Source organism: Colletotrichum godetiae (assembly GCF_030913485.1).
Source record: "Colletotrichum godetiae strain CBS 193.32 chromosome Unknown BDP55scaffold_23, whole genome shotgun sequence".
NCBI classification, from domain to species: Eukaryota; Fungi; Ascomycota; class Sordariomycetes; order Glomerellales; family Glomerellaceae; genus Colletotrichum; species Colletotrichum godetiae.
In genome coordinates, this window is record NW_026851271.1 from 460,323 (window position 1) to 487,034 (window position 26,712).

Consider the following 26,712-nt stretch of genomic DNA (forward strand, 5'->3'; position numbering starts at 1 on the left):
CCACCTCAGACGGCGCGGGGTTTGAAACTGAGGGGCAAACCTTTTGTCTCCGTTGCTTTCCGCTGCCATCCTATGGCGCCAAAATATCCGTGCTTCAGGACCTTTGACTAAGACAACGGAAACATTTCGTAAAGTTTCCGAGATCTTCTGGTATAAAGGCATCACAGTGATAACAGCACCAGCACCTGCGTCTTTGCTACCAATCAGCTCGCCTCGCACGATCACAATGTTGGCAAATATCCTGCTACCATGGGTTTTCATGGCCATCTCCTTGGTCTACCTATGGCTCACCATCTTCAAACTCGCCATCACCGGTGACGTCAAGACCCTGCTGTCCTAGTCCGCACTCAAAGAGGCCTGGTTCGGAGAGTTCTGGAAATTCATGGGGCCCAAATCCAAAGCCAGAGGCGAGGACAAGGTCTTGCCACTCCTTGAGGGCCGGATTCGAAAAGGGCGGGTTTCCGAAAGGGGGGCCAGCAAGCCCATCGAGGGTGTTGTCCTCGAAATTGGAGCTGGGAGCGGGATGTGGACTGAATCGCTCGCCACCGTCGTTCGAGCCGCCAAGGCCGAGTCTCGTGCAGCCCCGACCAAGATCTATGGCGTCGAGCCGAACCCGGTGTCCGCTGCATCGCTGAAACGACGTGTGGAGGAGTTCGACTTGAAGGGAACTTATCAGGTTGTGCCAGTGGGCATTGAAGATCTTCAAAATGAGTCGGCCTGGGGCGGACGTATCGAACCTGGTAGCGTCGACTGCATCATGACCGTTCAGTGTCTCTGCAGTATTCCGGAGCCTGAGAAGAACATACGGCTACTTTACAACTACCTGAAAAAAGGTGGTCGGTGGTATGTCTTTGAGCATGTCAAGGCGGAGCAAGGGCTACTCATCCCCCTTTTTCAACGTGAGAGCCCTTCTTCTCGATACTTACCTTCAGGTGCATAGAGGACACTGACGTTTCTTTTCAGGCTTCACGAACATCTTCTGGGAGCACATGATGGGTTCTTGTCAACTGTGCCGGTCGACGGGGCAAACCTTGCAGAGTGTTGGCTCGTGGAGTGAGGTGGACTTGGCTCAGCCAGCGGGTGAGTCGAGTAGCGATGTGATCCCCCATATTGTGGGAGTCCTCACCAAGTAGTCGGTTGCGTAAACTACGTGACCACCTTGCTCTCAAGTGTATTATATGCAACAACACATTTTTCTTTCATTCAAGAATTTAATTATCAGGTCCTGAATCCGAGGAATCTTAATTTCCTACCTCTGCGAGGTGTGCCCTGAGATCTAGCACGAGCATCGTCATGCAGTCTTCAGGATGATCTTACGCGGCATCCGATAGCCCAACAAGCTTGAGCCCCAGAGGCCACAGCTTCTCGGCTTTCTCCTGATCATACGCCCAAGTAGCGTAGCCAGGGCCGATTTCACCAGTCGCGGGGTCCCAAGCGCCAATGATCTGGCAGTCCTCCAGATACTTCCCACCCTGGCCCTCCAAATCCTTGCTGACCGCCGCCCATACAGTAGTCGCTGCTCCTTGCTCAGCACTCTTCCAATGCTTGGCAAAGGTCTCATTCTTCCCCCATGCCGCCTTGAGCTCGTCCGGCACATGTTGCTGAAGACCGCTAAGAATACCGCCGGGGTGAAGACTGAAAGCATGGAGGCCCTTTGAACCGTATCGACGTTCTACTTCGTTGGCCATCCAGACAAGGGCAGTCTTGCTCTGGCCATACGCCATCCAGGGGTCGTAGTTCCCAGTCCAGTTCAGGTTATCGAACTGAACCTCGCAAGCTCTGTGCATGCTTGAAGAAACGTTGACTAGGCGTGAAGGGAATTCCGGGGTCGATGAAGCAAGAAGAATGGGGTTCAGAAGCTGGAATAAGAGGAAATGTGCGAGATAGTTGGTGCCAAACTGGGTCTCGAAACCATCGGTAGTCTTTCCCCCGGGAGTCGCCATAACACCCGCGTTGTTGATAAGAATGTTCAAAGTCTTGCTCTTCGTCGCGAAGTCTGCGGCGCACGCCCGGACGCTGGAGAGGTCGTTCAGATCAAGAGTCAGGAGATGGACTCGGTCGTTCTGAGACATGACGCCCAGAGCAGCTCTCGCCTTGGCGGGAATGCGAACCGCCAGGTACAGCGTTGCACCGGTCGCTAACAGCGCACGCGCCGTCTCAACGCCCAGGCCGGAGGAACAGCCAGTGATGAGGACGACCTTGTCCGAGAGTTTGCCTTCGAGGCCCTCACCTTTGATGATTTGTAGGGCTGTGGGACGAGCATCTCCAGGGCCCTGGGGAGAAACGTGGGAAGAAGCGTACTTGGAAGACATTTTGGGAGAAATCTTGGATTGAAGTGCTGTTAATTGGTCTTTAGGGGTGTATAGAGATAGATGTATGATGAAGTGTGATATGCTTTCGATTTTTACCAGGTAGAGTCGAATCGAACATCCCTTTATACTGTACTTTCAGACATACACAAAAACACATGCATGCAGACAACACGTTCTCCCTCGGAATTAATCTTGCTAAGTCCAGAAACTTTCTATCCATCCACCGTCGAGTTGGCTAAGCTGCGTCGTCTCATTGCCGCGTCGCCGCGTCGCGGCATCGCGGCTCTCTGCCCGCTAGCAAATGCGCGGCATGCGGCCGCATTGCCCGCGTTAGGATACCCTGCTTGGAACATAGAGACCTGATCTCACGAAGCTTGAACAAAAGCTCCAAATTTCACAATTAACTAGCTATCCTTGCATGTACTTTGATTGTCTGCCTTTCAAAGGAAAAATCAGCTTGAATCAATCTTGCTACACGCCGCAGACTCAATGTCTTCCGCAAACTAAGGCGCTGTGAGCTGCCGCGTCGGCGGCATCATCTATCCAGAGCCAGACCCGTGTCGACTTACATCTAAGACAAAAGGTCAATTGTTTCATTGCGCATAAAAGTAGCACTTGTGTCCCTAATTCTAAGCAAGATGCAACAATCCTTTTACCCTCCCTGGAATTCTTATCCCTTCGATTCGCGCCTGAACTAACTACGCAAAGATGGTAGGCTTCGTTACGTCCGTCCGACGTAAAGCCATGGCTTTGTTTTTTTTGTTTTTTTTGCGTCCAGCTTACAGTAGAGCTCTACCTCGACGACATCACCCAGCTCGAGGTTGAATCGCGAGGCCAAGATTGAAGGATCAGAATTCACGTCTATGACCATCCTCTAACTGATGCCAAGAGCGGACCAAGACCAGTCCTTGTCAACTGGCTCGGCAGCGGGTTCCTGGTTCCCGCTCTTGAGAGCGATGCGGCCTTCTGCAGCACTGTGAGCAAGTCCGCGGGGATGATTTTGGTCGATGCGGACTACCGGAAAGCACCCGCGGATCCTTTCCCTGCCGCTACCGATAATGCATTCGATATCCTGCAATGGGTTTGCGGTCAGCCTGAAAAGTTTGACGTGAACGAAATCTTCTTGTCAGGCTTCAGCGCTGGCGGCAACATCGCTTTGGTCACTTCAGCCGCAAGCTCTCAAAGTCAGTCATCCACGGCAGCAATCCGTGGAGTCATCGCCTTTTATCGTGTCACCCGTCAGCATAAGCCGCCAGAGGAGAAGAAAGCACTCTCGCCAATCCGGCCTATTCAACCAATCGTGGCCAACTTTATCGTGGAATGTTACATACCTGTCTCTATTCGGAAGGATGATCCTCACATTTCCCCCACCTTTACCGATGTCGACTAGTTCTCCCAAAATATGCTCTTCATAACCTGTGAAGGAGACAGCCTGTGCTTAGAAGCCGAGCAACTGGCATCCAAGATTCATGAAACTGATCGCAATGTCATCAGTCGGAGGTTCGATGGTGTTCCTCACGCCTGGGACAAACATATCAAGGCTGGCACCCGCGAGGAGGAGATCAGGAGCGAAGCGTACATGATAGCGGCGGACTTTTTAAGCGAGAAAATTGCTGTATAAATACTTCAGACCACTTTATAGAGCAGTCTGAATTGTTTAAAGCCACACTTGAGGCGGTCAAATACAGCAAACATCGGTGTGAAATGCTGGACTATCGCGAGTTACTTATGACTGCAAGTTTGTGCGTTTTGAACACAAGAAGCAACATCAATCGTTTCAATCAATCTCTGCTATATTTTCGATATGTTCCTCAATAACTGAGCATTGGGCTGTTACTGTTTGATGGAAGAAAAAGATCTGATGGTATCCACAATGCAACTTTCGAACCCCGAGTACTTCATGCCCAGTATCTCGACGCTGCGTGTGGTATCAATTTGGTACACCTCTTTGGGGAGTTCTAGAGAATAGACAGCCTTGAACGATTTGTGAGTATAAAATCCACGTACCACCGCCCTTGGTACATCTTGAAGGCAAGGCTGACTTGTATTCCGGGAAGTGTTTGCGAATGATGTCGATGATCTCATGGTTTGAGCAGTAGCCGTTGGTTATGAAGAAGCGCTTGTTGCCGGCCTCCGCCTTCTCCATGGCTGCTACGTGAGCAAATGCAACGTCTCGAACATCGGCAAAAATGGCGTTCTGGAAATTGACACTATATATTAGCCGAAGCGCATCAAATAGAGAGACTTTGTCATCGGAAACATTGACTGACTTGCGTGGGTGGAATCTCCTTCTTCGCCGCGCCTAAGATGAAGCTGCGGATGAACTGATTGGAGGTATTGAGAGCATCAAGAGATGCCAGGTTGTGCACAGCAGGGCCAAATACGAGGGGTGGAAGGATAGTCGAGATGGAGAACGCAGGAGACTCGTTGGCAAGGAAGTCCCAAGCGGCCTTCTCAGCAAACTTCTTGCTCGCTACACAAAAGTCAGCTTCCATGCGGTCTCTCAACAGTAGGATTCAACATACCAGAGTACCCAGCGCCTGGGCTCTGCAACGCTTGCTCCATTGTGATTGGATTCCAGTCGCTCTCATCGTACGTGTGACCAGGCCAAAGACCCTTGGAAACATCCATCATGGAACCAAAGGATGATGTGATGACCACGCGCTTGACTGAGGGGGCATTCTGTTTGATTGCTTGGAGGATTCCGGTGGTTTCATGATAGCGGGATCGAGGAGATCCGCCTCGATATCAGTCACGTTGAAATGAAAGGGGCTCGCAGTGTGAATAACTGCCTCAAAGGGTGGGTCAGATTTGACGGCATCGGTAAATGCATCGCTCTTGGTTACATCAGGTACAATGACGAATGACAGCCTGTCGGTTCCGACGTCAGGATATGACTTCTTAATCGCGTCTGCTTTGGCCTGGTTTCGGACGCTTGTGACCACAGAGTGCCTACGTGAGTGAGTTTAGTTGAGAAAAGGGCGCAGGCTTTTCGTCCAAGAAATGGAATGTCTAGTACCCTCGCTCAAGAAGAAGCTTTATGATGTGCGTGGCAATGAAGCCACTTCCTCCAGTGAGAAGAACTCTCGTCATTTTGACAAGGTCCGATTCGTGATGATGCTTGAAATTGTTGGGATAATTCAATGTTGATCAAGAAGAGATGTCAAATAAGTAGATAGTTCAAGTCGTGTCTTGTTTCCAATAGGACCAAAACTTGCTACAAAACAATTCAGTATTAAATATGGGAGATTAGAGAACACGTGCAAGTCAACTGTTTTTGCACGTAGTCTTGATCTTGACGGACTTGACACCTCGACGTCAGCCGTCCAGACGGACATAGGAAAATGTCTTCCCGTGTCGCTGACACGACCGTGCTTCCTTGCCTACTGTAGCTTATGCCTTATGGGTACTAGAGAGGCAAAGAAATAATTAGCTTTCACTCCACAACGACTTGCCATCTTCCTTGGTTGTAGCTCCGAAGTGGCCTTACCCGGCATTTAAATTGGCATAGCGTTGACGAAACCGACCTGACGGATCCGGCCCCGGACTCGGACATCACAGGCACCTACAGACAGCTACGTACGCGTATCTACCCAATCACAATCCGAGCCACACGCATCACTGTCTATCCGGTAAACTTATGGACATGCTTTAGAGTAAAGATTCAAGAGAACAGGAGAAACCCCACCAGATAAAAGAGGAGAGCCACTTGTTCCGCACTATTGTCTGCTCACTAAAGAAATCGGGCCGCAACTTGAATCAAGCACCCTTGCCCTTATCTTATAGTCTTGCGTGCTACTACCCTATTCTATCGTGCAGCAATTTCAGACGTCAGCTGGTTGCATCATGGCTTTTATTTTGATCATAGAGACCGGTTTCTCAGCGGAGTGGCCCGCAATGCGTACATGGTATTGAAGCAATCCAAATTGTCAAGGGGTTCTCAGTATGGCGAAGAGAGGCAGACCAAAAGGTAGTAGAAATATCTTGAAGAAACCACTTTCCTCCTCCGAGAAGATTCCGTAGCACGCACTCCTCATTCACTTATTTTCATTCAAGAAACAACATTTTCACTCTCTCAGACATGAATTCTCTCCTCACAGGTGCTGTCACGCTCGCCTGCACTTCGCTTGTTTCAGCGTCACGCATCCAAACAGGCAATGATTCAACGAGTCTTCCGATCGTAGACCTGGACTACGAGCTCCACCAAGCTCTCAATTTCGACGTAAGTAAAAGCTGGTGCTTGAACCTTCATTGCTCCGGAGAGGGCAGTTGACTTCGTGATGCTTGAAACTCATCAATCACAGACCTCAAGTCAAGCATACAACTTTTCCAACATTCGATACGGAGCCCCGCCAATTGGCGATCTTCGATTCGCCGCGCCGGTACCTCCTACAACAGATAGGTCTGTTGTGCAGAAGGGTGAAGAGGCCCGGATCTGCCCTCAGGCCCTGCCAGACTGGACACCGGGTCTTCTCGAGCAAGCGTACCAGTACGTACTCGGCCCTAACATCTCATTATCTGGCGGCCAGCTCCTCGACTCAAGAGCCAGCGAAGACTGTCTGTTTCTGGACGTGGTGGTGCCAAAGAAGATTTTCGATGCAACCAAATCAAACGAGACTGCTACTAAAGCACCCGTAAGTAGAGGTTCCTATGAGTTATGCACTACAATCATAGTCAAAGAAGCCCGAGCTAACAGGGACGAACCAAACAGGTCCTTGTTTGGATCTACGGCGGTGGATACGACACTGGCTCCAAGGCTGGGCTTAACAGTGGCTCGCCTGCAGGCCTTTTGAGGCAAGGCAATCATGATTTCGTCTATGTGGCTCTCAACTACCGCCTCGGTGCCTTTGGATTCCTTAGCGGTCCCGAATTCACAACTCAAGGAGGCGTTACCAACGCAGGACTTCTTGATCAGAGACTTGCACTGGAGTGGATTCAACAAAATATTCATCTTTTCGGCGGGGATGCGGCACGCGTGACTCTTGCAGGAGAATCCGCTGGAGGAGGTTCGCTTGTCTATCAGACAACTGTAAGTCAAGGCACGACGTTCAATTATCCGGAGTGAACACTTCTAATACCGGAGCATCTTAGGCTTTCGGGGGCTCTCAAGGCTCTGTTCCGTTCCAACAGATTATCCCACAGTCCCCAGCGATCCTCCCATCCCCCCCAGCCCAAAGCCAGAACAACATCTTTGCGGAGTTTCTATCCCGTTTGAACGTCAGCACCCTTGCCGAGGCCATGCAGCTTCCTTCCTCGGCGGTTATCGCAGCCAATTACGATCAGGTCTTTGCCGGCCGCTTGGGAAGTTTCACATTTAGTCCCGTAGTCGACGGCGCCTTTGTCCCCGCTGAGCCCGCGATGTTGATATCGGAGGGCAAATTTGATACCAAAGTCAACGTCATGGCCGGCTCAAACACCAATGACGGTCTCTTCTTCGGTTCCTTCAACATCATAGACGACGCCGGCTACCGCGAATGGATGTCTTCTATCCTCCTAGGCGCCAGCGCCGACTCGATCGATTACATGGCAACGGACTTGTACCCACCCATTCTCAACGGCTCTTATGGATACACGGATCACATCTCCCGTACTGCACTCACCATGCAAGACCTCCTTTTCCGGTGCAATGGTCTTGCTCTTGCTAGAGCATTGAATGGCACGACTCATCAGTATGAATTTGGCGTCTTCCCTGCCATGCATGCCGAGGATGTTGCATACACGTTTTCCGATGACGGAGCTGGCATGTCTAGCCCAGAGACTGCCATCGCTCTGCAGCGATACATGGCCAGCTTCGCTCTGAGCGGAAATCCTCATGGACATGGGGTTATGGAGTTCCCCATGTACGAAAGAGATGAGAACGTCTTGCTCATGAACGCCACCGGCCAGTATGTCAGCCATTATGATAGCTTAACGACCGACCGTTGCATCGGCCGTGACAGGGTGATTGCGTCTCTCGCAGTTTAGACAAGGCCTAGCTCTGGCAAAGATCTCTTCAGTATCTAGGATAGAGGGGACGAAGACCCAAGTGTCGCTGTGTAAGGTTAGAAAAATTGCTCATGGCATTTGCCTACACCTTCTTCGGAACGAGGGGTAGTTGTGAGTTCCTTTGAATGATAACTTTTACTCCTGACTATGTTCTCCATCATATCAAGTCCCGCGTCTCATTTCCTCGGCTGTTCATCATCATAAGTCATGTGAAATGCTGTCGTCTTCCTGATAGCCCGACGATCCTCCACCTCCTCGCTCGGAGTCCTCACACGCCTTTCGTCGGCGGCTGTAGGTAGGATGTACTCCTCGCTCGTATCGTCCCCAACCTTTGGTCTAGCATGCACACTCGTCAGATGGATTCCATTCTTTTCTTCGCGGCCCTGGTATGGGTGCCAGTCGTTGCGGCTCGTACCGGCGTGGATGAAGTTGCTGTTGTTCGTTCGTGGTGCGGAGCCTGTGTTGTAGCTGCCAGCAGACGAGCCTTTCTTGGTTGCGAAGTAGGTCGGGAAGAGGTAGGTCAAGGGAAGACGGCACATGGGCAGGCAGGCGCAGATGATGGCGACGTTGTCTTCGACGACTGTCCAGAGTGTTGAGGCGATGTCGACTACGCTAATGTGTCAGCGGCTGGAGCTACATAGAGTCATTGCATCACTTACAAGTGGTGTCCGGGCTCGTGGTGGAAAAGTTCAGCGTCGTCATGCGCAAGATACTTGTGATGGTGACGAAGAGGCCCAGAGCAAACACAACCATGAGCAGCCTCTTCTGGTTGGTAGGGAGTTTCGACTGCCACAGAACATGTTGCGGCAGCGCCATGATGAGAACATCGGTAGCAATAGAGAATCCCGCATTCGCATACCAGTTCATGGTAAGCGAGATACAAGTACCAGGAATGCTCTTATCCCAAGCCCTCGGTATAGGGGTGCACTGCCATATCGAAGAGGCCGAGGTCGCTACCATGTAGGCCAGAATGATGCTGAGAAGCGTGTAGCAAAGAATCCGGAAGTACCGTTGGACAAAGATGCGAAGATATAGGAGTAAAATGGATGCCTTTGTGAGATTGATGGTGATCTTGTAGAAGATCTGGGCAACATAGAACAGCTATCAAGAGTCAGACATGTATCCACTTAGGCTTCATTACAACCGAACGGTATGAGATGTCGCCAACTACATACTTGTAAAGTCATCACCTTATTAGGTTTTGACAGATTTCTGATGTGCTGTCCGAACCCATACTCGCAAGAGATCATCATCAATATCGACACGATCAGGCAGCAGATCTTGAGAGCGTCAGCAAGGCACCATACTATCGAGTGCCTAATAGAGTAGTAGACTTACAAAAGAGAAGAGAATAGTCCAGTCGTCCCAGCCAAGGCCAGATCTCATCTTGATCCTTGACCAAAACCGGATACCCACGAAAATAGGCGTGAGGACGAAGAAGACGATGGCCGGCACCTGCACCATGAGTGCATTGCTCTCGCCGGAAATGTTCCCTTCAACCATGGTGAACGTGCAGTGAGGTCGAGGTCGTAGGAGATGAGGCTCGTCTGATGAGGTTGTGGGCCCCGAAAGGCCAACGGTCTGTGGGCAAGACACCAGGTTATCGGAAGATGGTAGACGCAGATCGAGGAAGAATCCAATGGGCCGGGACGACTGGGTCCCAACGAACGGTTATATGTTCATGCCCAGACCTCTCTTTTGCAGACTTTGTGGCTTTTGACTAGGGAGAACCCGTCCACCCAAGTCCGAAGGGCTCGGTAGTCTTTCCGCAGCAGAAAAGGGGAAGGCGGAAATCCTATTGGGCGGCATTAAAGTGTGAAAACAGTAAGAGACAACGGCGGCCCCCGCGTATGTCTGCCGCCAGGCACAAGTCTACAAAACTTTCTCTCGTCCGCACCACCCTTGCAGCGAGACCGAGTAGGAGGGTGGCGCGGAACGGGCGTGACAGTCTGCAGACTACTGCAGTATTCGGAGGAGCAGTCAATTGTCTTCCAACATGCGTCTTCATTCACAGGAGAAGATGTTGAGTAGCCAACCATGAGGTTGCCAAGGGGTGGATGTAGGTTTGGGGGCCAGATGGAGGGAGACCAGGGCTGGGAACACATGAAGACAGAAAAAGGCCGATGAACTAGATTACCGACCGCGAGACTACCAAGAGAAAATGAATTCTGTACCCTTGCATTTGCCCGCAGGTCAAGGGAGAAGAAGAGTAACCACAAAAGGGTGGATGAATGGGTCGCCGCATCCGCCGTCCTTTGTGGATGCCAGGATCAAATTCTGGACCGTCCACGACATCTTCCACACAAAACGTTCGATTCTGCAGCAATCCAAGTTTCGTTGAAATGAATAGGTAATCGCTGAAGAATATGTTCGTTTGGTGGTCCTCAGACTCATGTCGAATAAAAGTTTGCCGATGTTCTAATCTGGTTCTATGCCCTAGACTTACGTATGCCATACCAATAGGGCGGAAGCTTGAAGAGATTGACCAGTGAAGGTGTTCGACAGAAGGCCTGCATGAAAGACAACAGCCTTGAGAGTCCAAAAGAGATGTCCGACGAACATGTACCTAGCCGGGATGATCCAGGCACCCTCATCTTTGTCACTCTTTGCCTCTACATCTTTACATCTTGACGAAGTGGTCTAGACACGGGCATCGGACAGCGATACCGGTTGGGTTAGGCTCTACCATAGCTTATTAGAAAGACGGACAGTGTGCCCGCAGCCCGGGTGATGCTTATAATTGCTGGGAAATGAGGCGCAGATGATTTTGCACCATCGATCCTGGACCGACATGGTTTCACATGTCGAGGGAGTCGATTCTACTGCTTTCTTTTTCTCGTCAGATTCTTCAACATCCACCAGGCCCGTGGTTCAGATTTTGTCGGATGAGGAAATGGGGCGTGGAGAGTTTATGGGGTTCTGTAGCGGATTCCGGTGGCTCTCTTCGCATAAGCTGAATGGCTTTCCCCCTTGTTTATATGACAAGATCAGCTCACTCATCAAAGGCTTTTTGTGCTAAGAATCTTGGTTGAATCTCGTCATGAGGCTCCGCCACTATTGACTTGTACAACGTATAAGAAGCGCCACAGTCCAGTCATTGGCGTCGACTAGATCCTTCGATAGGTACTTCGGAATGTTACTTGCCATCTTGCCATCAAATTCTCGTTGTGGCTTGCAGTTCATCTTGGGTAAACTGAGGTTGCATGCGACCATCAGACAGGTCCGTTTAAACTTCCCTGCCCATCCGTAGCATCCGGAGGCCCGTCTGTGCGCCCTGGGGCCCGTTGTTCTTCGGGCCCTAATACTATCACACCACCACATTATCGTCCGCCTTGTGGTCCCTTTGCGATGCCTTGAGGTGGGCTTTGTGGGCTTGGAGACTGTTGGCGCCAACGTCCCGTTTTGGTTCCCGCTCCCGCCAACTCAGTTTGGTGGGATGTCCGTCTGTTCTCGTTGCAACCACCCGTCGCGATTGAGATCTGACATCCGATGCTACTTGAGGTCAGTGATGGTGACGACGTGTCCGACACTCAGTGTAAGATGAGGTAGTATTCTGGCTGAACTTGGCGAACCGATAACTCGCTCCAACAGAAGAGGCAGCCGTTACTTTGGCCACCGAGATACTCTCATGATGCAGTTACTCGATAGAGCTCTCGGTCAACGGCGCTGAGCTTCCTTTCTGGGCAGCGATGTTCGCTGTGTGATATTTCCTCCGGGCCGCGCTTGGCAAACCCCATGTTCCGTGGCTCTCCAGGTGTCTTTTTGATGAAGATATGCAGGCCTCAGGGCATAGAATCCTCCTTCGCTAGGCCTTCCCGATTTGGTCATCCTGGTGAGGATGAATACACTTACTGTACGGATAGGTGGTCGAAGGATTGTGATCCCACGCACCAGCATCAAATCCTGAGCGTACCCAAGTTTGCTTGTCAAATTGTCCATTGGACAAGCATGGTGTCCCAGCAGCAAAATGGCACTGTTCCTGGAAATTGGCGAGCTAATACCTACGCCGCCGTGTACCATCGGCCAAGCCACCCTTCTGAGGGATTTTCCCCTTCCCCTCTATGTTCTTCTGTCGGAGACTGGTGCCCGCCGCGGATAGCCGGGACAAAGCACTAAAAATGCAAGCATCCCTGTCATCAGCAACAGCTTAAGATGAAGTTGCTGCGGTCTAAGTCGGAAGAGGCTGGTGTTCTTCACCTGAACATTGCGGAGGTCTCGAAGAGAAATTTGCATATACGTAACGACGGACGGTCCAACAGACCGACGAAACACGAGCTACGAGCGACAGCCCGGCTGATATAGCACGGCTCCTGTCTTATTGACGTTCGACCAATATTCGATGTCACCGAGCCACCAAGCTCGTGACCGGTCTGCGACGAAATACGAGCGAGCGTACCTACTCCTCAGTCGAACGAGTACTCACGTCCGCGCGTGCATTGAGGGAACATCTGTCTATGGAATTCAATCATGTACAGCAATTGTGATGAGGGCTGTCATTGATGGAAACCGATATCTGTGCAACGCCGATCAAGCTTCTCGCCGATCCTGCTGTCGCCTCAATTGCGCATCGCAGGTCGATAAGAAGAGACACCGTGCCTCTTCAGAAAGCTCAAGTTCCATGGAGTGTGGACGCCTCTGAGGCCGAGAACATGGGTTATCAGGATTGCGCACCACCGCACTTCACAAGGGTTCATCTGTGTGAGATACCCTACCCTCCCATAATCGTGTTGGTGACGACCAGGCCCCTGCAAAAGTCCTTCCATCTCGTTATTCCCGGCCAAGATCCTACTGATTCTGTCCGTCATGATCTCAGCGTGCTTCCACAGGTCAGTGATCGCTTGAAATGCGCGAACGATCCTACCTTGCCTTAGCCAACCGTCGATGTTGCCAATTCATTCGCCATGTTTACTATTGTAACTCACAGATCGGTGAATACGGTGGTCACATACCATTAGAGACAGAGATCATTGACGTGTTGGATCTCTCCCAGTCCAACCATGACACAAGGCCCCAAACAAACCCATCTGAGCCGCCGACCCGGCCCGTACCCTCAGCGGCCGGCTTGAACGGCGCAGCACCCGACATGAAGAAATGGCGCCAGTCCACCTCACCGTCCGGGGCATACTCGCCAGCGGAGCCGAAACTGTCAGGCCCACTGGCCAGCGGAAATTAGGGTGTCGAGGCCATCGAATATGGAGTTCGCCTTACGCAGTCTTCGGTCTTCCTCCATCCCTACCTGTCTCCCTCCCTAAGTCCCTCCCTCACTTCTCCATCTTTTGTGTGCATGTTGCAGCTATTCCATGCCTTGCATGCCCACCATGTGCTCCAACACACGTGGTGGTTCCCGGCAACTTGTCCGAGCTACCATCGTAATATAAACAGAGGACGCCCATCCTGGGCTAAAGGCTATTGAATGATCTCCCTTCGCACGCACCAGCTGTTGGCACTTTGCTCAGGTCAACGGGTATCTCTGGTAGAGTCAAAGTCGAGTTATCATCGCTGTTAAGTAGGTAAGCTTCCCTTTGCGTCAATACCTTAGTTGAGGCCATGCCCAAGCTCTACGGACTTGCAAAGTTTTGTTTTGGTCGCATTTCACAATGAAGTCATTTGGAAGACCATGATCGACATCCACAGCATTCTACTTGTTTGTTGGTCTATCTGTTCGCTATGTTTGATTGTCCGGTTGTCTGCAGTGATTATCAGTTCCGTCCTGTACGGGATGGAAAACACTTCCGTCGGCTGTCCACATTGGCAAGCGCATGAGGGATCTCATCATGCGATACTTCACTCAGTATTCACGCAGCTAACCCTACTAAGTCCGTCACGATGAAGGTCTTCTCCCTCATCACCACCCTCGCCGCGGCGGGCGCCGCCCTCGTGTCCGCGCAGGGGACAATCGACGACAACTCCGACTCTTTTCCCGAAGACCTCAACGGCTCCAACTTCACCTATCCATGGCCCGTCAAGTTATACAAGTTCACCTCCCAGCTGCAGGAGCTGGAGATGGCCTTCATGGATGTCAAGCCGAAGTGCGCTCCCAATGGAAAGACGGCCGTGCTCTTCCATGGCAAGAACTTCTGCGGTCCGACGTGGGAGACCACCATCCGCGTCCTCGCTCAGTCCGGCTACCGCGTCATTGCCCCGGATCAGATCGGCTTCTGCAAGTCTACCAAGCCTGAGCGCTACCAGTTCTCTCTGCAGCAGTTCGCGACCAACACCAACGGTCTTCTGAAGACCCTTGGCATCGAGAGCGTCACTGTCATGGGTCACTCACTCGGTGGCATGCTCACCACCCGCTACGGTCTGATGTTCCCCGACGAGGTCGACGAGATGGTCCTCGTCAACCCCGTTGGCCTCGAGGACTACAAGGCGCTCGGCGTTCCCTACCTCCCCATCGACGACAACTACGTGACGGAGCGTGCCAGCTCCTACGCTTCCATCAAGGGATATGAACAGGCGACCTACTACGTCGGGGAATGGAAGGACGAGTACGACACCTGGGTCAACATGCTGGTTAACATCTACAAGGGTTCCAAGGCCGACACCTACGCGCTCAACCAGGCCCAGATCGTCGACCTCGTCCTCACGCAGCCCGTCAGCTATGAGTTCTCTCTCCTCAAGCCTCGCACTTTGCTCATGATCGGCGAGAAGGACAACACTGCCATCGGGAAGCAATGGTCTCCTCCTGATGTTGCCGCGAAGCTGGGCAACTTTGCTGCTCTTGGCCCTGCTGTTGCTGCTCAGATCCCCAACGCGACTCTTCACACCTTCCCCGCGCTCGGTCACGCGCCTCAGATCTCTCAACCGGAGGAGTTTCATGACGCGCTTGTCGCCTGGTTGTCTAAATAAATAAAGTAGCCAGTGAAAGGGGCTCTCTAGACAAAGATCGGCGAAGGGTGTGCTTAAGATATCCGACATAATATTGTAATGCCTAGACAAACGTAAACAATCGCTACGTTCCTTGCAAGTCTAGAATTCGAGAAGCGTTCCGGTCGCCTCACGAACAGATCCTGCCTTGTTATACACATACGTCATACTACCTCCCTGGCTTCTCGGTGAGCAACAGAATTGGAAGAATTTCGATCAGAATTCGGCAACGCCCAATGAGAGAATGTCACGCCATGCACCTAGGAAGCGATGACCCATTACGGCAGGCTCCAGCTGATTGTAAATCTTGGCATTGAAGTGCATTTTCCCTGAATCTCCTACTCGTGAGACCTGGTCGGGGGCTAAGCTTATGTGCAGACCAGATTTCGGCAGAGGCCAATCATGAAGGAACGATCTGGAAAGCCCAACATCTGCCTGACACCGTTCGCGGCGTAGTACAACTGAATCGGATTTCGGGACAGGCCAACCAAACCTGTATACCGTCATACGTATCCATGTATTTGAACCACACATCTCTCCCCAATGCAGTCGCAAAATGATGAAGTCTTTCGATGACTTTTGATATCTGACCTTCTCCCTCAGTACGATAACTTGGATTCATGGAAGCATTTCTAATGTTTCTTTCCATCTCTACAGGCGAAATTCCACATAGCTAGTCCTCTCTACTCCGCCATGCCTCTTCAACGAAGGCAAGCTGTAATCAGCGATGCAGAGTGGGAGCGGGTAAGACCCGTCATTCGACAACTGTATCTACGAGAAGATATGACGTTGAGCTTCATTCTTGCCGCCCTCAAGACCGTACATAATTTCCAGGCCAGGTGGTTTTCCTCTTAGATGAACCCACATCGATACTTTCCAGTCGAGTATTTACCCCTTAAGGTAATCGCGCTAACCCCTTTTACCTTACAGCAAAGCTCAGTTAGAGTGGAAACTCAAGCAATGGCACATTGTCAAGAACATGACCGCCCAGCAGTGGAGGTATGCCAATGCTCAAATTGTTGAGCGACAAAATTTGGGCAAGAAGAGCCGTCTGTATCTCTCTGGGGTCCCATTGAAACCTTTAGCGATTCAAAAGGCAAGAAGTCGTCACGGTCACATTTCAGTGCTCGAGCGTTTCAACTCTGGTAAGCACGCTCTATCTCTCGCAAGTCTTTCGAGCATAAATAAAGATATCTCCGTTTCGTATATTTTTTCGATCATGAGAACTATCAGCTCGCATTCTGTTCGTCTTATTGGTTCTTATGACTACCCAGTATGCTAACTGACGATTAGTAGCCCCAGCCGCAGATTCATTACCTGGGGACTTGCCCCTACTCATCCTGACCCCGTCACCTGAATACGGAGCTCAATATCGCCTTGGGGACCTTCCATGGTTCCAATGTCAACAACTCTTGAGTGGTATGTCTCAAACTAAGTTTTAAGTGAAATTCTGGTCCATTTCTGACAGGCTCAGCTTTGACGATCTCAGCACCCACATCTCCGCATGTCTCCGACATCCCATCCGCCGCCAGTTCCGTGCTTAGAGCACTCAGTTGCGCCGTATCCCGGAAGCGTTCATCATTAGTCCAAGCACCAAACTCTCAGCAAGTCTACCAGGCTCTGTCCCTCGTGATGCCTGCGAAAGCAATAGACGACCATCCATTTAGGGCAGAAGGGCTCGCCCAGTTCTCGTCATCAAGAGTGTTAACGTTTGAAATCTTGGAAACTATAATATTTCTACTATCCAATGGTTTCTGTGACTACTTGGATCACGAATTACAAGAGCGAGACAACATCAATGATGCAATTTTAGCCACAATCCGGATATCTAATACCTGGACATGGCTATTATCACAGCATTGTAACGATCTCCCACTCAGTCTTCAGGCTTTTCTGCATCGGATGTTTGAGAAAGCAGTCATAGCGTCAGATCTGATTACTATACATTCTCTCGTCAGGACCGGGGTCGATGTCGACCTGCCTCTAAGGGGTCCCCCGCTAGGTAAATCCACATTCGAAGTTTCGAGAGCACTCCACTGGGCCGTCATTACCCTCAACTTAAATATGGTGGAGCTCCTCGTCAAACTTGGTGCCAGTACCAAGTCAGTTGACCTTGAGATGCTTCAGGTCATTTGCCGTAGGCATCGTACGTACGATGATTCGGCACTTGCGGCCATGTCGAGTTGGATACTATCCATATATGAATACCAGAACGAAGACGATTCCATTGCCCGGGATCTCTTGTGGTTTCTCTCCTGGGCACCTCACTCTCCGCATACAGAGCTTATCCTAATATTTTTGGAATCCAAACTTCGAAGCCCTGAGGCACTTGCTCAGCTTCTCATCACAGCCGTCAAAACAAGGAGTCATTACACTTTCGAATGGATTTCTAAGCACCCAAGCTTTCTGAACTGGGTGGATCACCTAGGGGAGTCAATACTTGGCGCTGCAGCCTCCAGGAATGAATATCTATTGTGCGAACGCCTCTTGGAGCTTGGGTCTGCATCAGAGCCTGCCGAGAATTCCTATCACAGCGTATTTGGCACACCACTTCAATGCGCTGCTTCCAATGCTGATCCGAGGCTCGTCGGACTTCTGCTAGACCACGGTGCAGATGTGAACTTCTGTCAACTTGCTCTGGAAGATACCGACGGTGACACTGTTCTCGCAGGACACCTGCGCCGGGTCTATACTTCTGGAGCCACTCATGAAGACATCTTCTATGGCGATATTGGAAGAACTGCATTGCAATCAGCCTTGTCTAGCGGCAATGAGAAAAATGTTATATTTCTCCTCTCGCGCGGAGCAAGACAAATCGGGGGTGAGATGGCGACTGCAATCCGCACTGGCTAGGGCCGTATGATCAGGCAGCTACTGGCACATGGAGCTTCTCTCCCGGTCTTGAGCCTCACTGATCATCCAACACCTCTTGAGTCCGCAATCGTGCTGCAGGATCATGATCTGGCTCTCCAAATCATCATCATGATGAACACCCAATTCCCGGCAAGAGCACTTTATGTAGCTTTACGCATGGCTCTTGTGACTTGCGACTGGATCATCTTTCGCAAGCTCATTGACATGGGGCGGGCCTTTATGTTGGGTCAGAGCTCGGAGCCGAAGAATTTCTGGCTCGGAACGGCAATGTGTCTCGCAATGCGGCTCGGCATCGACGATATGGCAAGCCAAATTATGATGGTATTTCGCCCTCAGTACTCGGCCGAAAGATCATTTACCACGCATCCACTTCTCGAAATGCCACCTGAGATGTCCATGGAGGAATATAAGAAGGATTGTCTCAAATCAATCACTACAGCAGCTTTCCTGCAATGGGACTACTGCTTGGTGACTTCTCAAGCTCTCTCATCTTCGCCCGAATTCGTCGCGATTCTGATACAACATGGCTATCGCTTCAACATAGACTGCTCCGATGTTGTTAAGAATCCCCGTGCGCTAGATATCTTACCTCTCCTGAATGCGGATGGCTCATGCATAGATCGCCGGCTTCTGGCGAGGGCTATCCAGGATAAAAAGGCTTCGGTCGTTGATTGGTACTTATCCTCGGGAATTGGGGTCAACACCATTCGCTGGGCCAAGAGGCCGTACCCAGATACACCGCTTGTGGCTGCTGTCTTAATAGGAGACATCGACCTCGTGGAAAAGCTCGTTGGCCTAGGGGCGGATGTCAATGAAACTCAGAAAGGCTCCCCATACCCTACGCCTTTAGTAGCGGCAGCCGCAAAGGGTTTTTTTAGAGTAGTGAAAAGATTGCTTGAATTGAAGGCAGATCCAAATGGTTCGGCAAGATCCTGGAGTGGAGCTCACTGGACAGCTCTAGAAGCTGCCTCGTCTATGGGTAGATTAGACATTGTGCAGCTCCTGCTTGATTCTGGTGCCTCAACTGAGGGACCTGGCCTCGGTCAATATATCAAGTCTAGGATTCATGCACAGGACAACGGATACTATGCTGTCGACAAGTTACTGATGGGATATCGAAGTTGGACCAAGGCCGATCAAGACTTGCTTCACAACTTGCGGTTACTCGGCAAAAACAGCCAGCTCGATTATGATACCAACGGTAGCTCTGAGGGTAGCCCTGAGCATGACCCTGATGACAACGCTGATGACAACTCTGATGACAACTCTGAGGATAACTCTGAGGATAACTCTGAAGAAAACTCCGAGGACGGAGTCAGCTCACTCCATGTCGGATGTGACCCCTCCAAGATTAAATACAGTGCAGGGGTGTCATCTATTAACATGGAGGAAGTCGAAAGCGATGGTGGATACTCAGGGCATACTTGGTCGCCTTTGGAACCTATGACCATTATGGCACCAAGAAACAGAACCGAGAGCACAAAGTCAAATCTCGAAGATCTACCAATGCCTGATAACGACGAATTCTTGCTCAACAACAATGAGAACAGTAGAGCGGGCATGGTTGAGATGTCGACAAGCAGTGACGCATCGCAACAATTGCAAAGGTTGCCAGGTATCGTGGGCTTCGAAACCAGCGAATCATTGAGCGAAGGTAATTTGAACACGCTTCATGCTTTTCAGGGCCAAGAGGGCAGCAGTGACGATTGGCTCCAAGAAATCCGTTCGTTTTCCCTCAGAGAAGCCCTCAACTTGATAACTTAGATAACTTAGCGAACTACTCTACTCCTGTGCCTAATTTGTCTTCTCTTTTCTGTTCTAATCCAATTTCAAAGGCTTTCATGGATCTGAAGAGGAATCTTCACGAATTATTGTGTCTGATCTTAGCAAGTGAGTGATCCTGGAAGCTACCGCAAGCAAAGCTTTAGGGGTAACTTCGACGCTCATCTCGGAGCCCTGAGCATTTCAATCAAGACCTGATAGAATACATGTCGATTTACAGGACCTCCAGATTGTTCTATACGCGCCGCGACAGTTGGTTTTACCTTGTGAGCGATCAGATTCAATCGAGAAAGGCATTGCACGGTCTCCAAAGAATACATCACCAGGTGCTGGCTCCGGATCCGCTCTTATAAGTTACTGAAATCCACGGCAAGTGTAGGAACTAGCTCGACTCTTGTCTACAAAGATATACAGTTCATTCCTGGAAATCTCTAGGCTTGCCTGACGACTATTGTCCCCCAGCTGTCATCGCATTATTGCAGAGGCGGCGGTGCCGCGATGCTTGAGTTAGGTCAAGGTTTTCGGGTCGGGACCTAGGACAACCTGATGCTTTCCAACTAACCACCTCCGTAGTACCGTTGCCTCCGGCTGTCATCTCTATTACTAGGAAGAGTCATATCATATACAGAGATTGAGTATATGTCGCTAGGGAGGATGGATTTGTCCCGAGTCGCGGGCTCTGTGATATCGACAGCATGCAGCGGGCCGTCGCCAGGTCGCGTCATCTCAGGCTCCGATGACGATGATAAGAGTCGGGAATTCCCGATGCTTCCTTAAGAGTCAACTTAATGCCAACTTTTCGTGACCGTATGAAGCGTCATGTCCGACCTCTCCTCTCACTCTGGGCCCGACCCGGAACCGCGACAGCAACGAACCCCTAAGCCCAGCCCAGCTCATGCCCAGCTCAATCCTTCGGCCCAACAACGAACTCCCCAGTCCCATACAGACTTCCCACAGTTACGCCTCTCTTCTCGGCAACCATGCCCATCAGCTGCTGTCCCACATCCTTGATCTGGTTATACTCCCGCAACAGCTTGACGTGCTTCGCGACCACCGCTGAGGCCTCCTCAAATTCTCTTCACGCGGAGATGAAGGTCAGCAAAGTGATTCATTGTATTTTTATTGCATTGAAAAGCAGTTTTACCGAGAAAACAGAGATGGAACTATTCGTGGTAGCTTACCTGTTCTTTTTCTCATCATTTATTATCATTTTCGATACCGATTTTGTTTCGTCGCCCATCTTTTGTGTCGTTTTCGCCTGTATATATCCAGACATGCCTTTATGGGCCTCCTTTAAATACCCTGAGCTGAGAAACACAGAGTCTTTTGTTTAAGTGTCTGGTTCACTGTTGTATGATGACCAAACGGCACTTATTGATCAACTTAAACCCCGTCTTGATGTTGACATGAAGTCGAAAGCACGGACCACATACAAACACTCGGCTCAGCCTTGGATTGGCAGGCACAAGTGGCATTTGCTTCCATGAGAGCAAACAGCATGGGAAGGAACACAGATACAGAATAGGAGCCAAAACTCAAGACGGAATTTTCAGAAACACTTCGCAGACGATTATCACGTTCGGGGGCATCATGCTACTGGCCAAAAATTGAGATCTATTACCACAGACAAAAAAGCTGGACGATCTGGGAATCGAACCCAGGACCTACCGCATGCTAAGCGGTCATTATACCACTAAACCAATCGCCCATTGTTGAGGGAAACTCCTGGGTGTTTACTGATGTAGCGCGCAGTGCGGACCATTCCCGCGCGAGGAGAGGCTTCCGCGAAAGAGGGCCGTCTTCCTTCCCCGGCCGGCGGGGTTGACTTCGTCGCCCGATTGATGACCTCACCTGGAGGCTTCAGGGCTGGTCCTCTAGAGGGAGGCTCGTCGCCAGCAGCCATGATAGTCCGTCAAGCACACGAGCAGAGCCCGATCCTCAGCGGAACGGCTCCTTTCCTTGATTTAATGGGAGCCAATTTCCTCCACATGAGTTTTGACTCTTGCGGCCCATCGAGTTAGACCCTTGGACGAGAAGATGGTTCCTTGGTGTGGCGGCGGGTCCCTTGGAATAAGGTAGGGCACGCCAACGCGTCTTGTCGCAAACATGTCACGTTAACTAAGTGCCCTCGCAGGTGTGGTCAGACTTGAGATGAGCGTCTGAGGATGAGAACTGCTCCAGGTTCGTATGCCGTGGCCGTCTACGGAGTGTAACTGGAAAAGTACAAAGATTGCCGAGGTGACCGTCCATTCATCTTTCCTGCCATTATTTCGTGATCTTTGGGCAGGACGTAATGCGAACTATTTCATCATCAGGGTACTCAAAGATCATTGAAGATCATCACTTGATATCATTATTTCACATGCAATTCTCATGGTTGTAATGCAATTACTTCTCTAAGCACAAGACGCCTCGCCAAGGTTCCCCTCCCAAAATGCCGTGGTATACTTTTCATCTTCATGGTTCTTTTTTCGTGTGATTTCCGTCTTCTCTTCTTCGTTTATCGCCTCATCTGGGACTACTGGTTTGTTCGTCTAAGGGGAACCCCTCGAAAAGGGGGGAAAGGGGAAAAAAGAGGATGAGACAGGAGAGCCATTGGTTGATCGGTTGTTGTTTGTTGAAGTGTGTGTATCAATTCCCATATAACTCAGAAGCCAAAACCCCCTTATTCTTTTTTACGGTAACCACCATAAAAAAAAGACAAGTACACCAGAAAAAAAGCGCATGGACATGAAACATCTTGATTGAGTGTTTGTGTTGTGACTTATTGCGAGAAAGGGCTTTCTTGGTTGGTGCGTTGTTTTGTGTTTTTGGTGGTTGAACCGAATTACCGAAAACACCGAGAACGGCGGCGCGGGGGGGTATTGAACAGGATGATGATGATTTTGCAAAGCGAAGCCTTTTCGGACTCACTCCATAAAAACTCTCTCTCTCTCTTTGGCCCCCCAAAATCATCTCTTTTTTAATTCCCCCCTCCAATGACCAGCCCATTTGTGCCATCAGCAAAATGAAGAATTTCCCTTGTGAACCGCCCACGCCAATCTAATGAGGAAACGCGAGGAAGAGGACAGAAGTGCGCGAGAAATCACCCTCCGAGTCTTTCTTCTTTCGTCAGACCGTCGTGCAGGTGTTGGTGGTGGGTGCGGTGGCGGCTCAACGGGGATAAAGCCCTCCCTCCTCTCCTCCTCCTTTCCCTCAGACGGGCCGGGTACAAAAAATCAACATCGAAAGGGATTTGTTGACCACGTTTAGTAGCCGAAGGCCTCGAGGGCCTGCGCCGTCTTCTGGTCGACCTTGGCGTTCTTCTTCGCGTCGGTGAGCTGGCGCTGAGCGACCTTCTTGCGCTCGTAGTAGGCAGCACCCTTCGCCTTGCGGCGCTCCTCGAGTCTGGGAATTCGTCAGTATTGGGCGGTCTTGCACCCAGAAGATTGCAGGAATGGACATACCTGGCAACAACGTCCTGGTACTTCCAGCCGACCTCGTGGGAGAGACGGCCAACGGTGCAGAACTTGCGACCGGGCTGCAGTCTCAGGACACGGAGGGCCTGGGGGACGACCATCTTCTTCTGCTTGTCGTAGGGAGGGGGAACACCCTCGAAGACCTTGAGGCGCTCAAGGGCGGCGGCACCGCGAGCAGTCTTGTGAGGGATCATGCCACGGACGGTCTTGTAGAAGATACGCGACGGGGCGCGGAAGTGGAAGGGACCTAGAGCGGTCAAGTCAGACATTTGAATGTCCTCGAGTTGAGTATCTCATCTAGGAGACAGAGCAGAGCCCGGATTTATGTGTATGTGTGTTGGCTTACCACCGCGAGTCGGGTTGTAACGGGTCATCTTGCGCAGGTAGGCGTGGTACTTGACTATAGCCATTCATCAGTAATTGTTCGATCGGTTCGTGGTCGTCGATACCGCAGTCCTCGATGGTTTCCCCGTTGTGTTTCCTCCTCTTGACAGACTGGGTGTGCGACCGGTGGGGTAGGGTTGAGAGAGAGTCGACATACGCTTGGCACGGAAGAACTCGCCAGAGATGTTGAGGGCCTCGGTGCGGACAACGACGATCTTCTGGCCGTTGAGAAGCTGCTTGGCAACGATGGAGGCAAGACGACCGAGAAGATGGCCCTTGCCGTCGATGACGACCTGTATATAGGACTGGAGTCAGCGATCTGCATCTCCGAAAAACTGTTCGCAGTCGGCCGGTGAGGAATTTCGGGATTGTTGAAGCATCGAGGGTAGCAGCGGCAACGGCGACGAGCTGAGTAGCGAAAGCGGCGTTGACGTGTAGTCGGGCTGCAGTCAAGTGCCATCGTCCCATCGCATGGTGTTCCTCGCTCCCAGAAGTATCCCGAAAATCCTCATCGTCGATATTCCGCGGATCCCATATCTCGAAATTGGGACTGTTAAAGATAATTCGGCAAAGACTCACCACCGGCTCGAAAGAAGACATCTTTCCTGTTCCTTTAAAAACACCGGTTCGCGGTGTTCTACTAAAAAAAAGAAGGAAAAGGGGGATTCAAATCTCTGGGCGGAATGGGTGCCTCTGTAGAGATTTGGTCTGCTGCCGTTGGGTTAGTATTGTCGGAGGGTGAGTTTTGGAAGAAGCCGTCGCGAAAATCTTGAAATCGGGGCGGGCACACAACTGGGAAGGGGACAGGTCAGTGAGAAATTTACACACGCACACACAAAACCCCCCAATGGCACGCCTGGAAAATGAATGACGCTAGCCGTTTGTGGCAAAGCGGTCTCCATCACAAGCGAGGGTTCGAAGTGGGGCCTGAGGCAGCTTAGGGCTGGAAAGACCTACCAGAGGCGCGCATGCTCTCAGTGCTCACAGTGAGGTTTTTCTGCTGACTCACCTTGATTCGCAGCCCCGGTTCACCTCGGTGTGCTTTCACGGCGGGGCCGACGACTCACCTCGCCCATATGGACCCAGGGCAGTCTGTCACTGCTTTACCATCCTGTCCCCGGGCAGGTAGCGATCCAAACGTTTCCCGATACCGGATTAACCGATAACGGCCTCTCTGTCACATGAGATAAGGACGCGGGTTGACTAAGCCAACGACGCCAAGTATGGTACAATTGTTCAACGGCAGACCGGGATATCCCCTTCACCGGACCTCGTCGACAACGTCACGCTGCAGCCCTGCTTCGACGACGAATGCTGCCAATCCAAGATGCAGGTCCAGTACTAGGCTGTGTTCGGGTGCATCATGTGCGCAATGAAAGGGAGTGAAGATCCCAGGAAACTTGGGTTGTTTTGCAATTCCTGTCTACGGCGTGCTATGCGCCTCTCTGTCTCTGTTTCTGCCTCTGCCTCTGCACATCGTCTCTGCTCCCCATTGCATAGCGTCATCTTTTGCTCAACTGATTCCTATCGCAGTACAGCATCCCATCTCAAGCTGTCCCGAATTCCCAACGCATCCGCCATTCTGCGCGGCATGCCTCTAGATGCAAATATCGCTTTGATAAAACATGCAGCTCGACTGAATAGAAACCCTCCGCAAATGCTCATCTAGAAGAACTCAACGGAAGTAGGCCGTTATTAGTAAACAAACGTATCGCATAAACCGCAGGCACTTTCAATGCCGCCCCAATTTCTTCCTTTATGCCTTGAGCTTCGCGTCAAGACGCTTCAAGAGTTCTTGCACGGTCTGGACCAGGGCCTTTCTCTTCATTCTGGCCTCCTGGTCGCCTTCCGTCTCGACCTCGTCAAGTTTCAGAAGCACATGCTGCATCGTCGTCTCGGACAGCTTGCGATGCTCCTCCTCCCTCTTCTTGGGGTCCGTCGGGGGCGAGGCGATGTAGTCCTCACAAGGCTGGCGCAGATCCGCCTCGAATTTCGCTGCAATGGCATCGAGCTTGGCATGGGCGCCGTTGGCCTTGCTGGGGGACGGCGAGCTTTGTCTGTCCTGGCCCGGAACGCCGAGATTTGATGCGCTGTCTCGCGGACTGGTATTGCTGCTTCGCTTCTTGGACTTGCGACCCTTCTTCTTGCTGCGGCGCTTCTTTCCGTCATCGGTGCCGCCGGTGCTGCCCACAGCGCTGCCACCGTCGCCGGCTACGACCACCATTTCCTCGTCCGAGTCGTCGCTGCTCTCAGCGTCGACGTCGCCCTCGGGCAGCACCACCATGACTTCGCTGTTGTTCTTGACACCGTAATCCCGGACGGGCGCGGCCGGCTCCTTGAGCTGGCGACCCTTGTAGAGAAGCTTGACACGGCGTCCACGTCTCTCGGACAGCTCCAGCAGGACGCTTACGCGGTCTCGAACATCGCGAACACGTAGCTTGCCGTCGCCAATGGCATACGCGGGGAAGTGGGCGGGGTAGGTGATCCCCTTGTTCTTGATAAGGAGAATGTCGTCTTCGGGAACACTGCCGCGGGATCGGGGGTTATGGGCGTAGGATCTCGTCGGGACGGAGCCACCAAGGGAGGTTGACTGCAGGTCCTCAGTAGTGATGTAGCTGAAGTCTTCGTCCGTGACGTTGGGAACACCACTGAGGGTGGAGCCGTAGGGGGATATTTGTTCCCGATTTGTCGACCAGCCGTATCGAGACATGGTGAAGGGGACTGCGAGTAAAATGCAGCCAATGGTGGAATAGAGGATGAGGTTCGGATCGATGCCGGTAGTGTCGCAGATGTATCCGGAGTAGTTCGCGATAGCTTTGGCAAGGCTGGCGATGGATTTGTCGAGATAGACCTGGAGGGTGGTGGGCAATAGTGCGGTGATGTTTTGGAGGGCACCAGAAGATGCCAGAAGAGGCTGACTGGAAGCCACCTTGGCGGGAGTAGGCGGTCCTTAAAGCTAAGGACGCTGAACCGGGAGAAAGAAGAAAAGTGGATGAGAAGGGGGGAGGGGGTGGAGGAGAGAAGAGGTGAAGTGAGGCAAGGTCGAAGGC

General features: G+C 51.4%; 13 protein-coding genes and 1 non-coding gene across 14 annotated transcripts; 8 read left to right on the forward strand and 6 right to left on the reverse strand.

The window, feature by feature from the left end:
• Positions 1–78: 78 nt before the first annotated feature.
• BDP55DRAFT_665599 (S-adenosyl-L-methionine-dependent methyltransferase) lies at positions 79–1,230 on the forward strand. The gene is made up of 2 exons (XM_060575051.1): positions 79–899; positions 964–1,230. The coding sequence occupies exons 1-2, from the start codon at positions 383–385 to the stop codon at positions 1,131–1,133; spliced, it is 687 nt and encodes a 228-aa protein (XP_060429024.1). The 5' UTR covers positions 79–382; the 3' UTR covers positions 1,134–1,230.
• Positions 1,231–1,313: 83 nt separating this feature from the next.
• BDP55DRAFT_611458 (uncharacterized protein) lies at positions 1,314–2,430 on the reverse strand (the record flags this gene model as incomplete). Its single annotated transcript, XM_060571183.1, has 1 exon — positions 1,314–2,430. Exon 1 carries the CDS (start codon positions 2,310–2,312, stop codon positions 1,314–1,316), a length of 999 nt encoding a protein of 332 aa, XP_060429025.1. The 5' UTR covers positions 2,313–2,430.
• A 726-nt stretch (positions 2,431–3,156) lies between these two features.
• BDP55DRAFT_553385 (Alpha/beta hydrolase fold-3) lies at positions 3,157–3,702 on the forward strand (the record flags this gene model as incomplete). Its single annotated transcript, XM_060569283.1, has 1 exon — positions 3,157–3,702. A coding segment is annotated over one exon (546 nt), but the record flags the coding sequence as incomplete, so codon positions are not given.
• Positions 3,703–4,145: 443 nt separating this feature from the next.
• On the reverse strand, positions 4,146–5,682 carry BDP55DRAFT_704591 (dihydroflavonol-4-reductase; the record flags this gene model as incomplete). The annotated part of the gene is made up of 6 exons (XM_060578012.1): positions 5,332–5,682; positions 5,069–5,264; positions 4,838–4,994; positions 4,583–4,785; positions 4,320–4,509; positions 4,146–4,270 (listed from the first exon to the last, which is right to left on the reverse strand). Exons 1-6 carry the CDS (start codon positions 5,403–5,405, stop codon positions 4,146–4,148), a joined length of 945 nt encoding a protein of 314 aa, XP_060429027.1. The 5' UTR covers positions 5,406–5,682.
• Positions 5,683–6,137: 455 nt separating this feature from the next.
• On the forward strand, positions 6,138–8,276 carry BDP55DRAFT_768985 (Alpha/Beta hydrolase protein; the record flags this gene model as incomplete). Its single annotated transcript, XM_060581045.1, has 4 exons — positions 6,138–6,534; positions 6,617–6,946; positions 7,024–7,341; positions 7,404–8,276. Exons 1-4 carry the CDS (start codon positions 6,394–6,396, stop codon positions 8,274–8,276), a joined length of 1,662 nt encoding a protein of 553 aa, XP_060429028.1. The 5' UTR covers positions 6,138–6,393.
• Positions 8,277–8,374: 98 nt separating this feature from the next.
• On the reverse strand, positions 8,375–9,973 carry BDP55DRAFT_166430 (uncharacterized protein). Its single transcript, XM_060565727.1, has 4 exons — positions 9,636–9,973; positions 9,473–9,577; positions 8,957–9,398; positions 8,375–8,904 (listed from the first exon to the last, which is right to left on the reverse strand). The coding sequence occupies exons 1-4, from the start codon at positions 9,798–9,800 to the stop codon at positions 8,474–8,476; spliced, it is 1,143 nt and encodes a 380-aa protein (XP_060429029.1). The 5' UTR covers positions 9,801–9,973; the 3' UTR covers positions 8,375–8,473.
• Positions 9,974–12,796: 2,823 nt separating this feature from the next.
• On the forward strand, positions 12,797–13,470 carry BDP55DRAFT_632664 (uncharacterized protein; the record flags this gene model as incomplete). Its single annotated transcript, XM_060572452.1, has 2 exons — positions 12,797–13,123; positions 13,222–13,470. The coding sequence occupies 2 exons, from the start codon at positions 12,797–12,799 to the stop codon at positions 13,468–13,470; spliced, it is 576 nt and encodes a 191-aa protein (XP_060429030.1).
• Positions 13,471–13,753: 283 nt separating this feature from the next.
• Positions 13,754–14,186, forward strand: BDP55DRAFT_665608 (uncharacterized protein). Its single transcript, XM_060575052.1, has one exon. The coding sequence runs from the start codon at positions 13,915–13,917 to the stop codon at positions 14,125–14,127; it is 213 nt and encodes a 70-aa protein (XP_060429031.1). The 5' UTR covers positions 13,754–13,914; the 3' UTR covers positions 14,128–14,186.
• On the forward strand, positions 14,124–15,146 carry BDP55DRAFT_553550 (Alpha/Beta hydrolase protein; the record flags this gene model as incomplete). The annotated part of the gene is made up of 1 exon (XM_060569304.1): positions 14,124–15,146. One exon carries the CDS (start codon positions 14,124–14,126, stop codon positions 15,144–15,146), a length of 1,023 nt encoding a protein of 340 aa, XP_060429032.1.
• A 711-nt stretch (positions 15,147–15,857) lies between these two features.
• On the forward strand, positions 15,858–19,802 carry BDP55DRAFT_632666 (uncharacterized protein; the record flags this gene model as incomplete). Its single annotated transcript, XM_060572453.1, has 5 exons — positions 15,858–15,908; positions 16,105–16,309; positions 16,461–16,583; positions 16,633–17,985; positions 18,052–19,802. The coding sequence occupies 5 exons, from the start codon at positions 15,858–15,860 to the stop codon at positions 19,800–19,802; spliced, it is 3,483 nt and encodes a 1,160-aa protein (XP_060429033.1).
• An 871-nt stretch (positions 19,803–20,673) lies between these two features.
• Positions 20,674–21,260, forward strand: BDP55DRAFT_166558 (uncharacterized protein). Its single transcript, XM_060565728.1, has one exon. It carries the CDS (start codon positions 20,801–20,803, stop codon positions 21,152–21,154), a length of 354 nt encoding a protein of 117 aa, XP_060429034.1. The 5' UTR covers positions 20,674–20,800; the 3' UTR covers positions 21,155–21,260.
• Positions 21,261–21,456: 196 nt separating this feature from the next.
• BDP55DRAFT_t193 lies at positions 21,457–21,528 on the reverse strand. The gene has a single exon. It is a non-coding gene; the product is annotated as a tRNA-Ala (tRNA).
• Positions 21,529–23,068: 1,540 nt separating this feature from the next.
• BDP55DRAFT_694387 (ribosomal protein L13) lies at positions 23,069–24,262 on the reverse strand (the record flags this gene model as incomplete). The annotated part of the gene is made up of 5 exons (XM_060577349.1): positions 23,069–23,207; positions 23,267–23,525; positions 23,625–23,678; positions 23,820–23,955; positions 24,242–24,262. 5 exons carry the CDS (start codon positions 24,260–24,262, stop codon positions 23,069–23,071), a joined length of 609 nt encoding a protein of 202 aa, XP_060429035.1.
• Positions 24,263–25,418: 1,156 nt separating this feature from the next.
• On the reverse strand, positions 25,419–26,513 carry BDP55DRAFT_553585 (BAG domain-containing protein; the record flags this gene model as incomplete). Its single annotated transcript, XM_060569306.1, has 1 exon — positions 25,419–26,513. A coding segment is annotated over one exon (1,095 nt), but the record flags the coding sequence as incomplete, so codon positions are not given.
• Between the last annotated feature and the right edge of the window lie 199 nt (positions 26,514–26,712).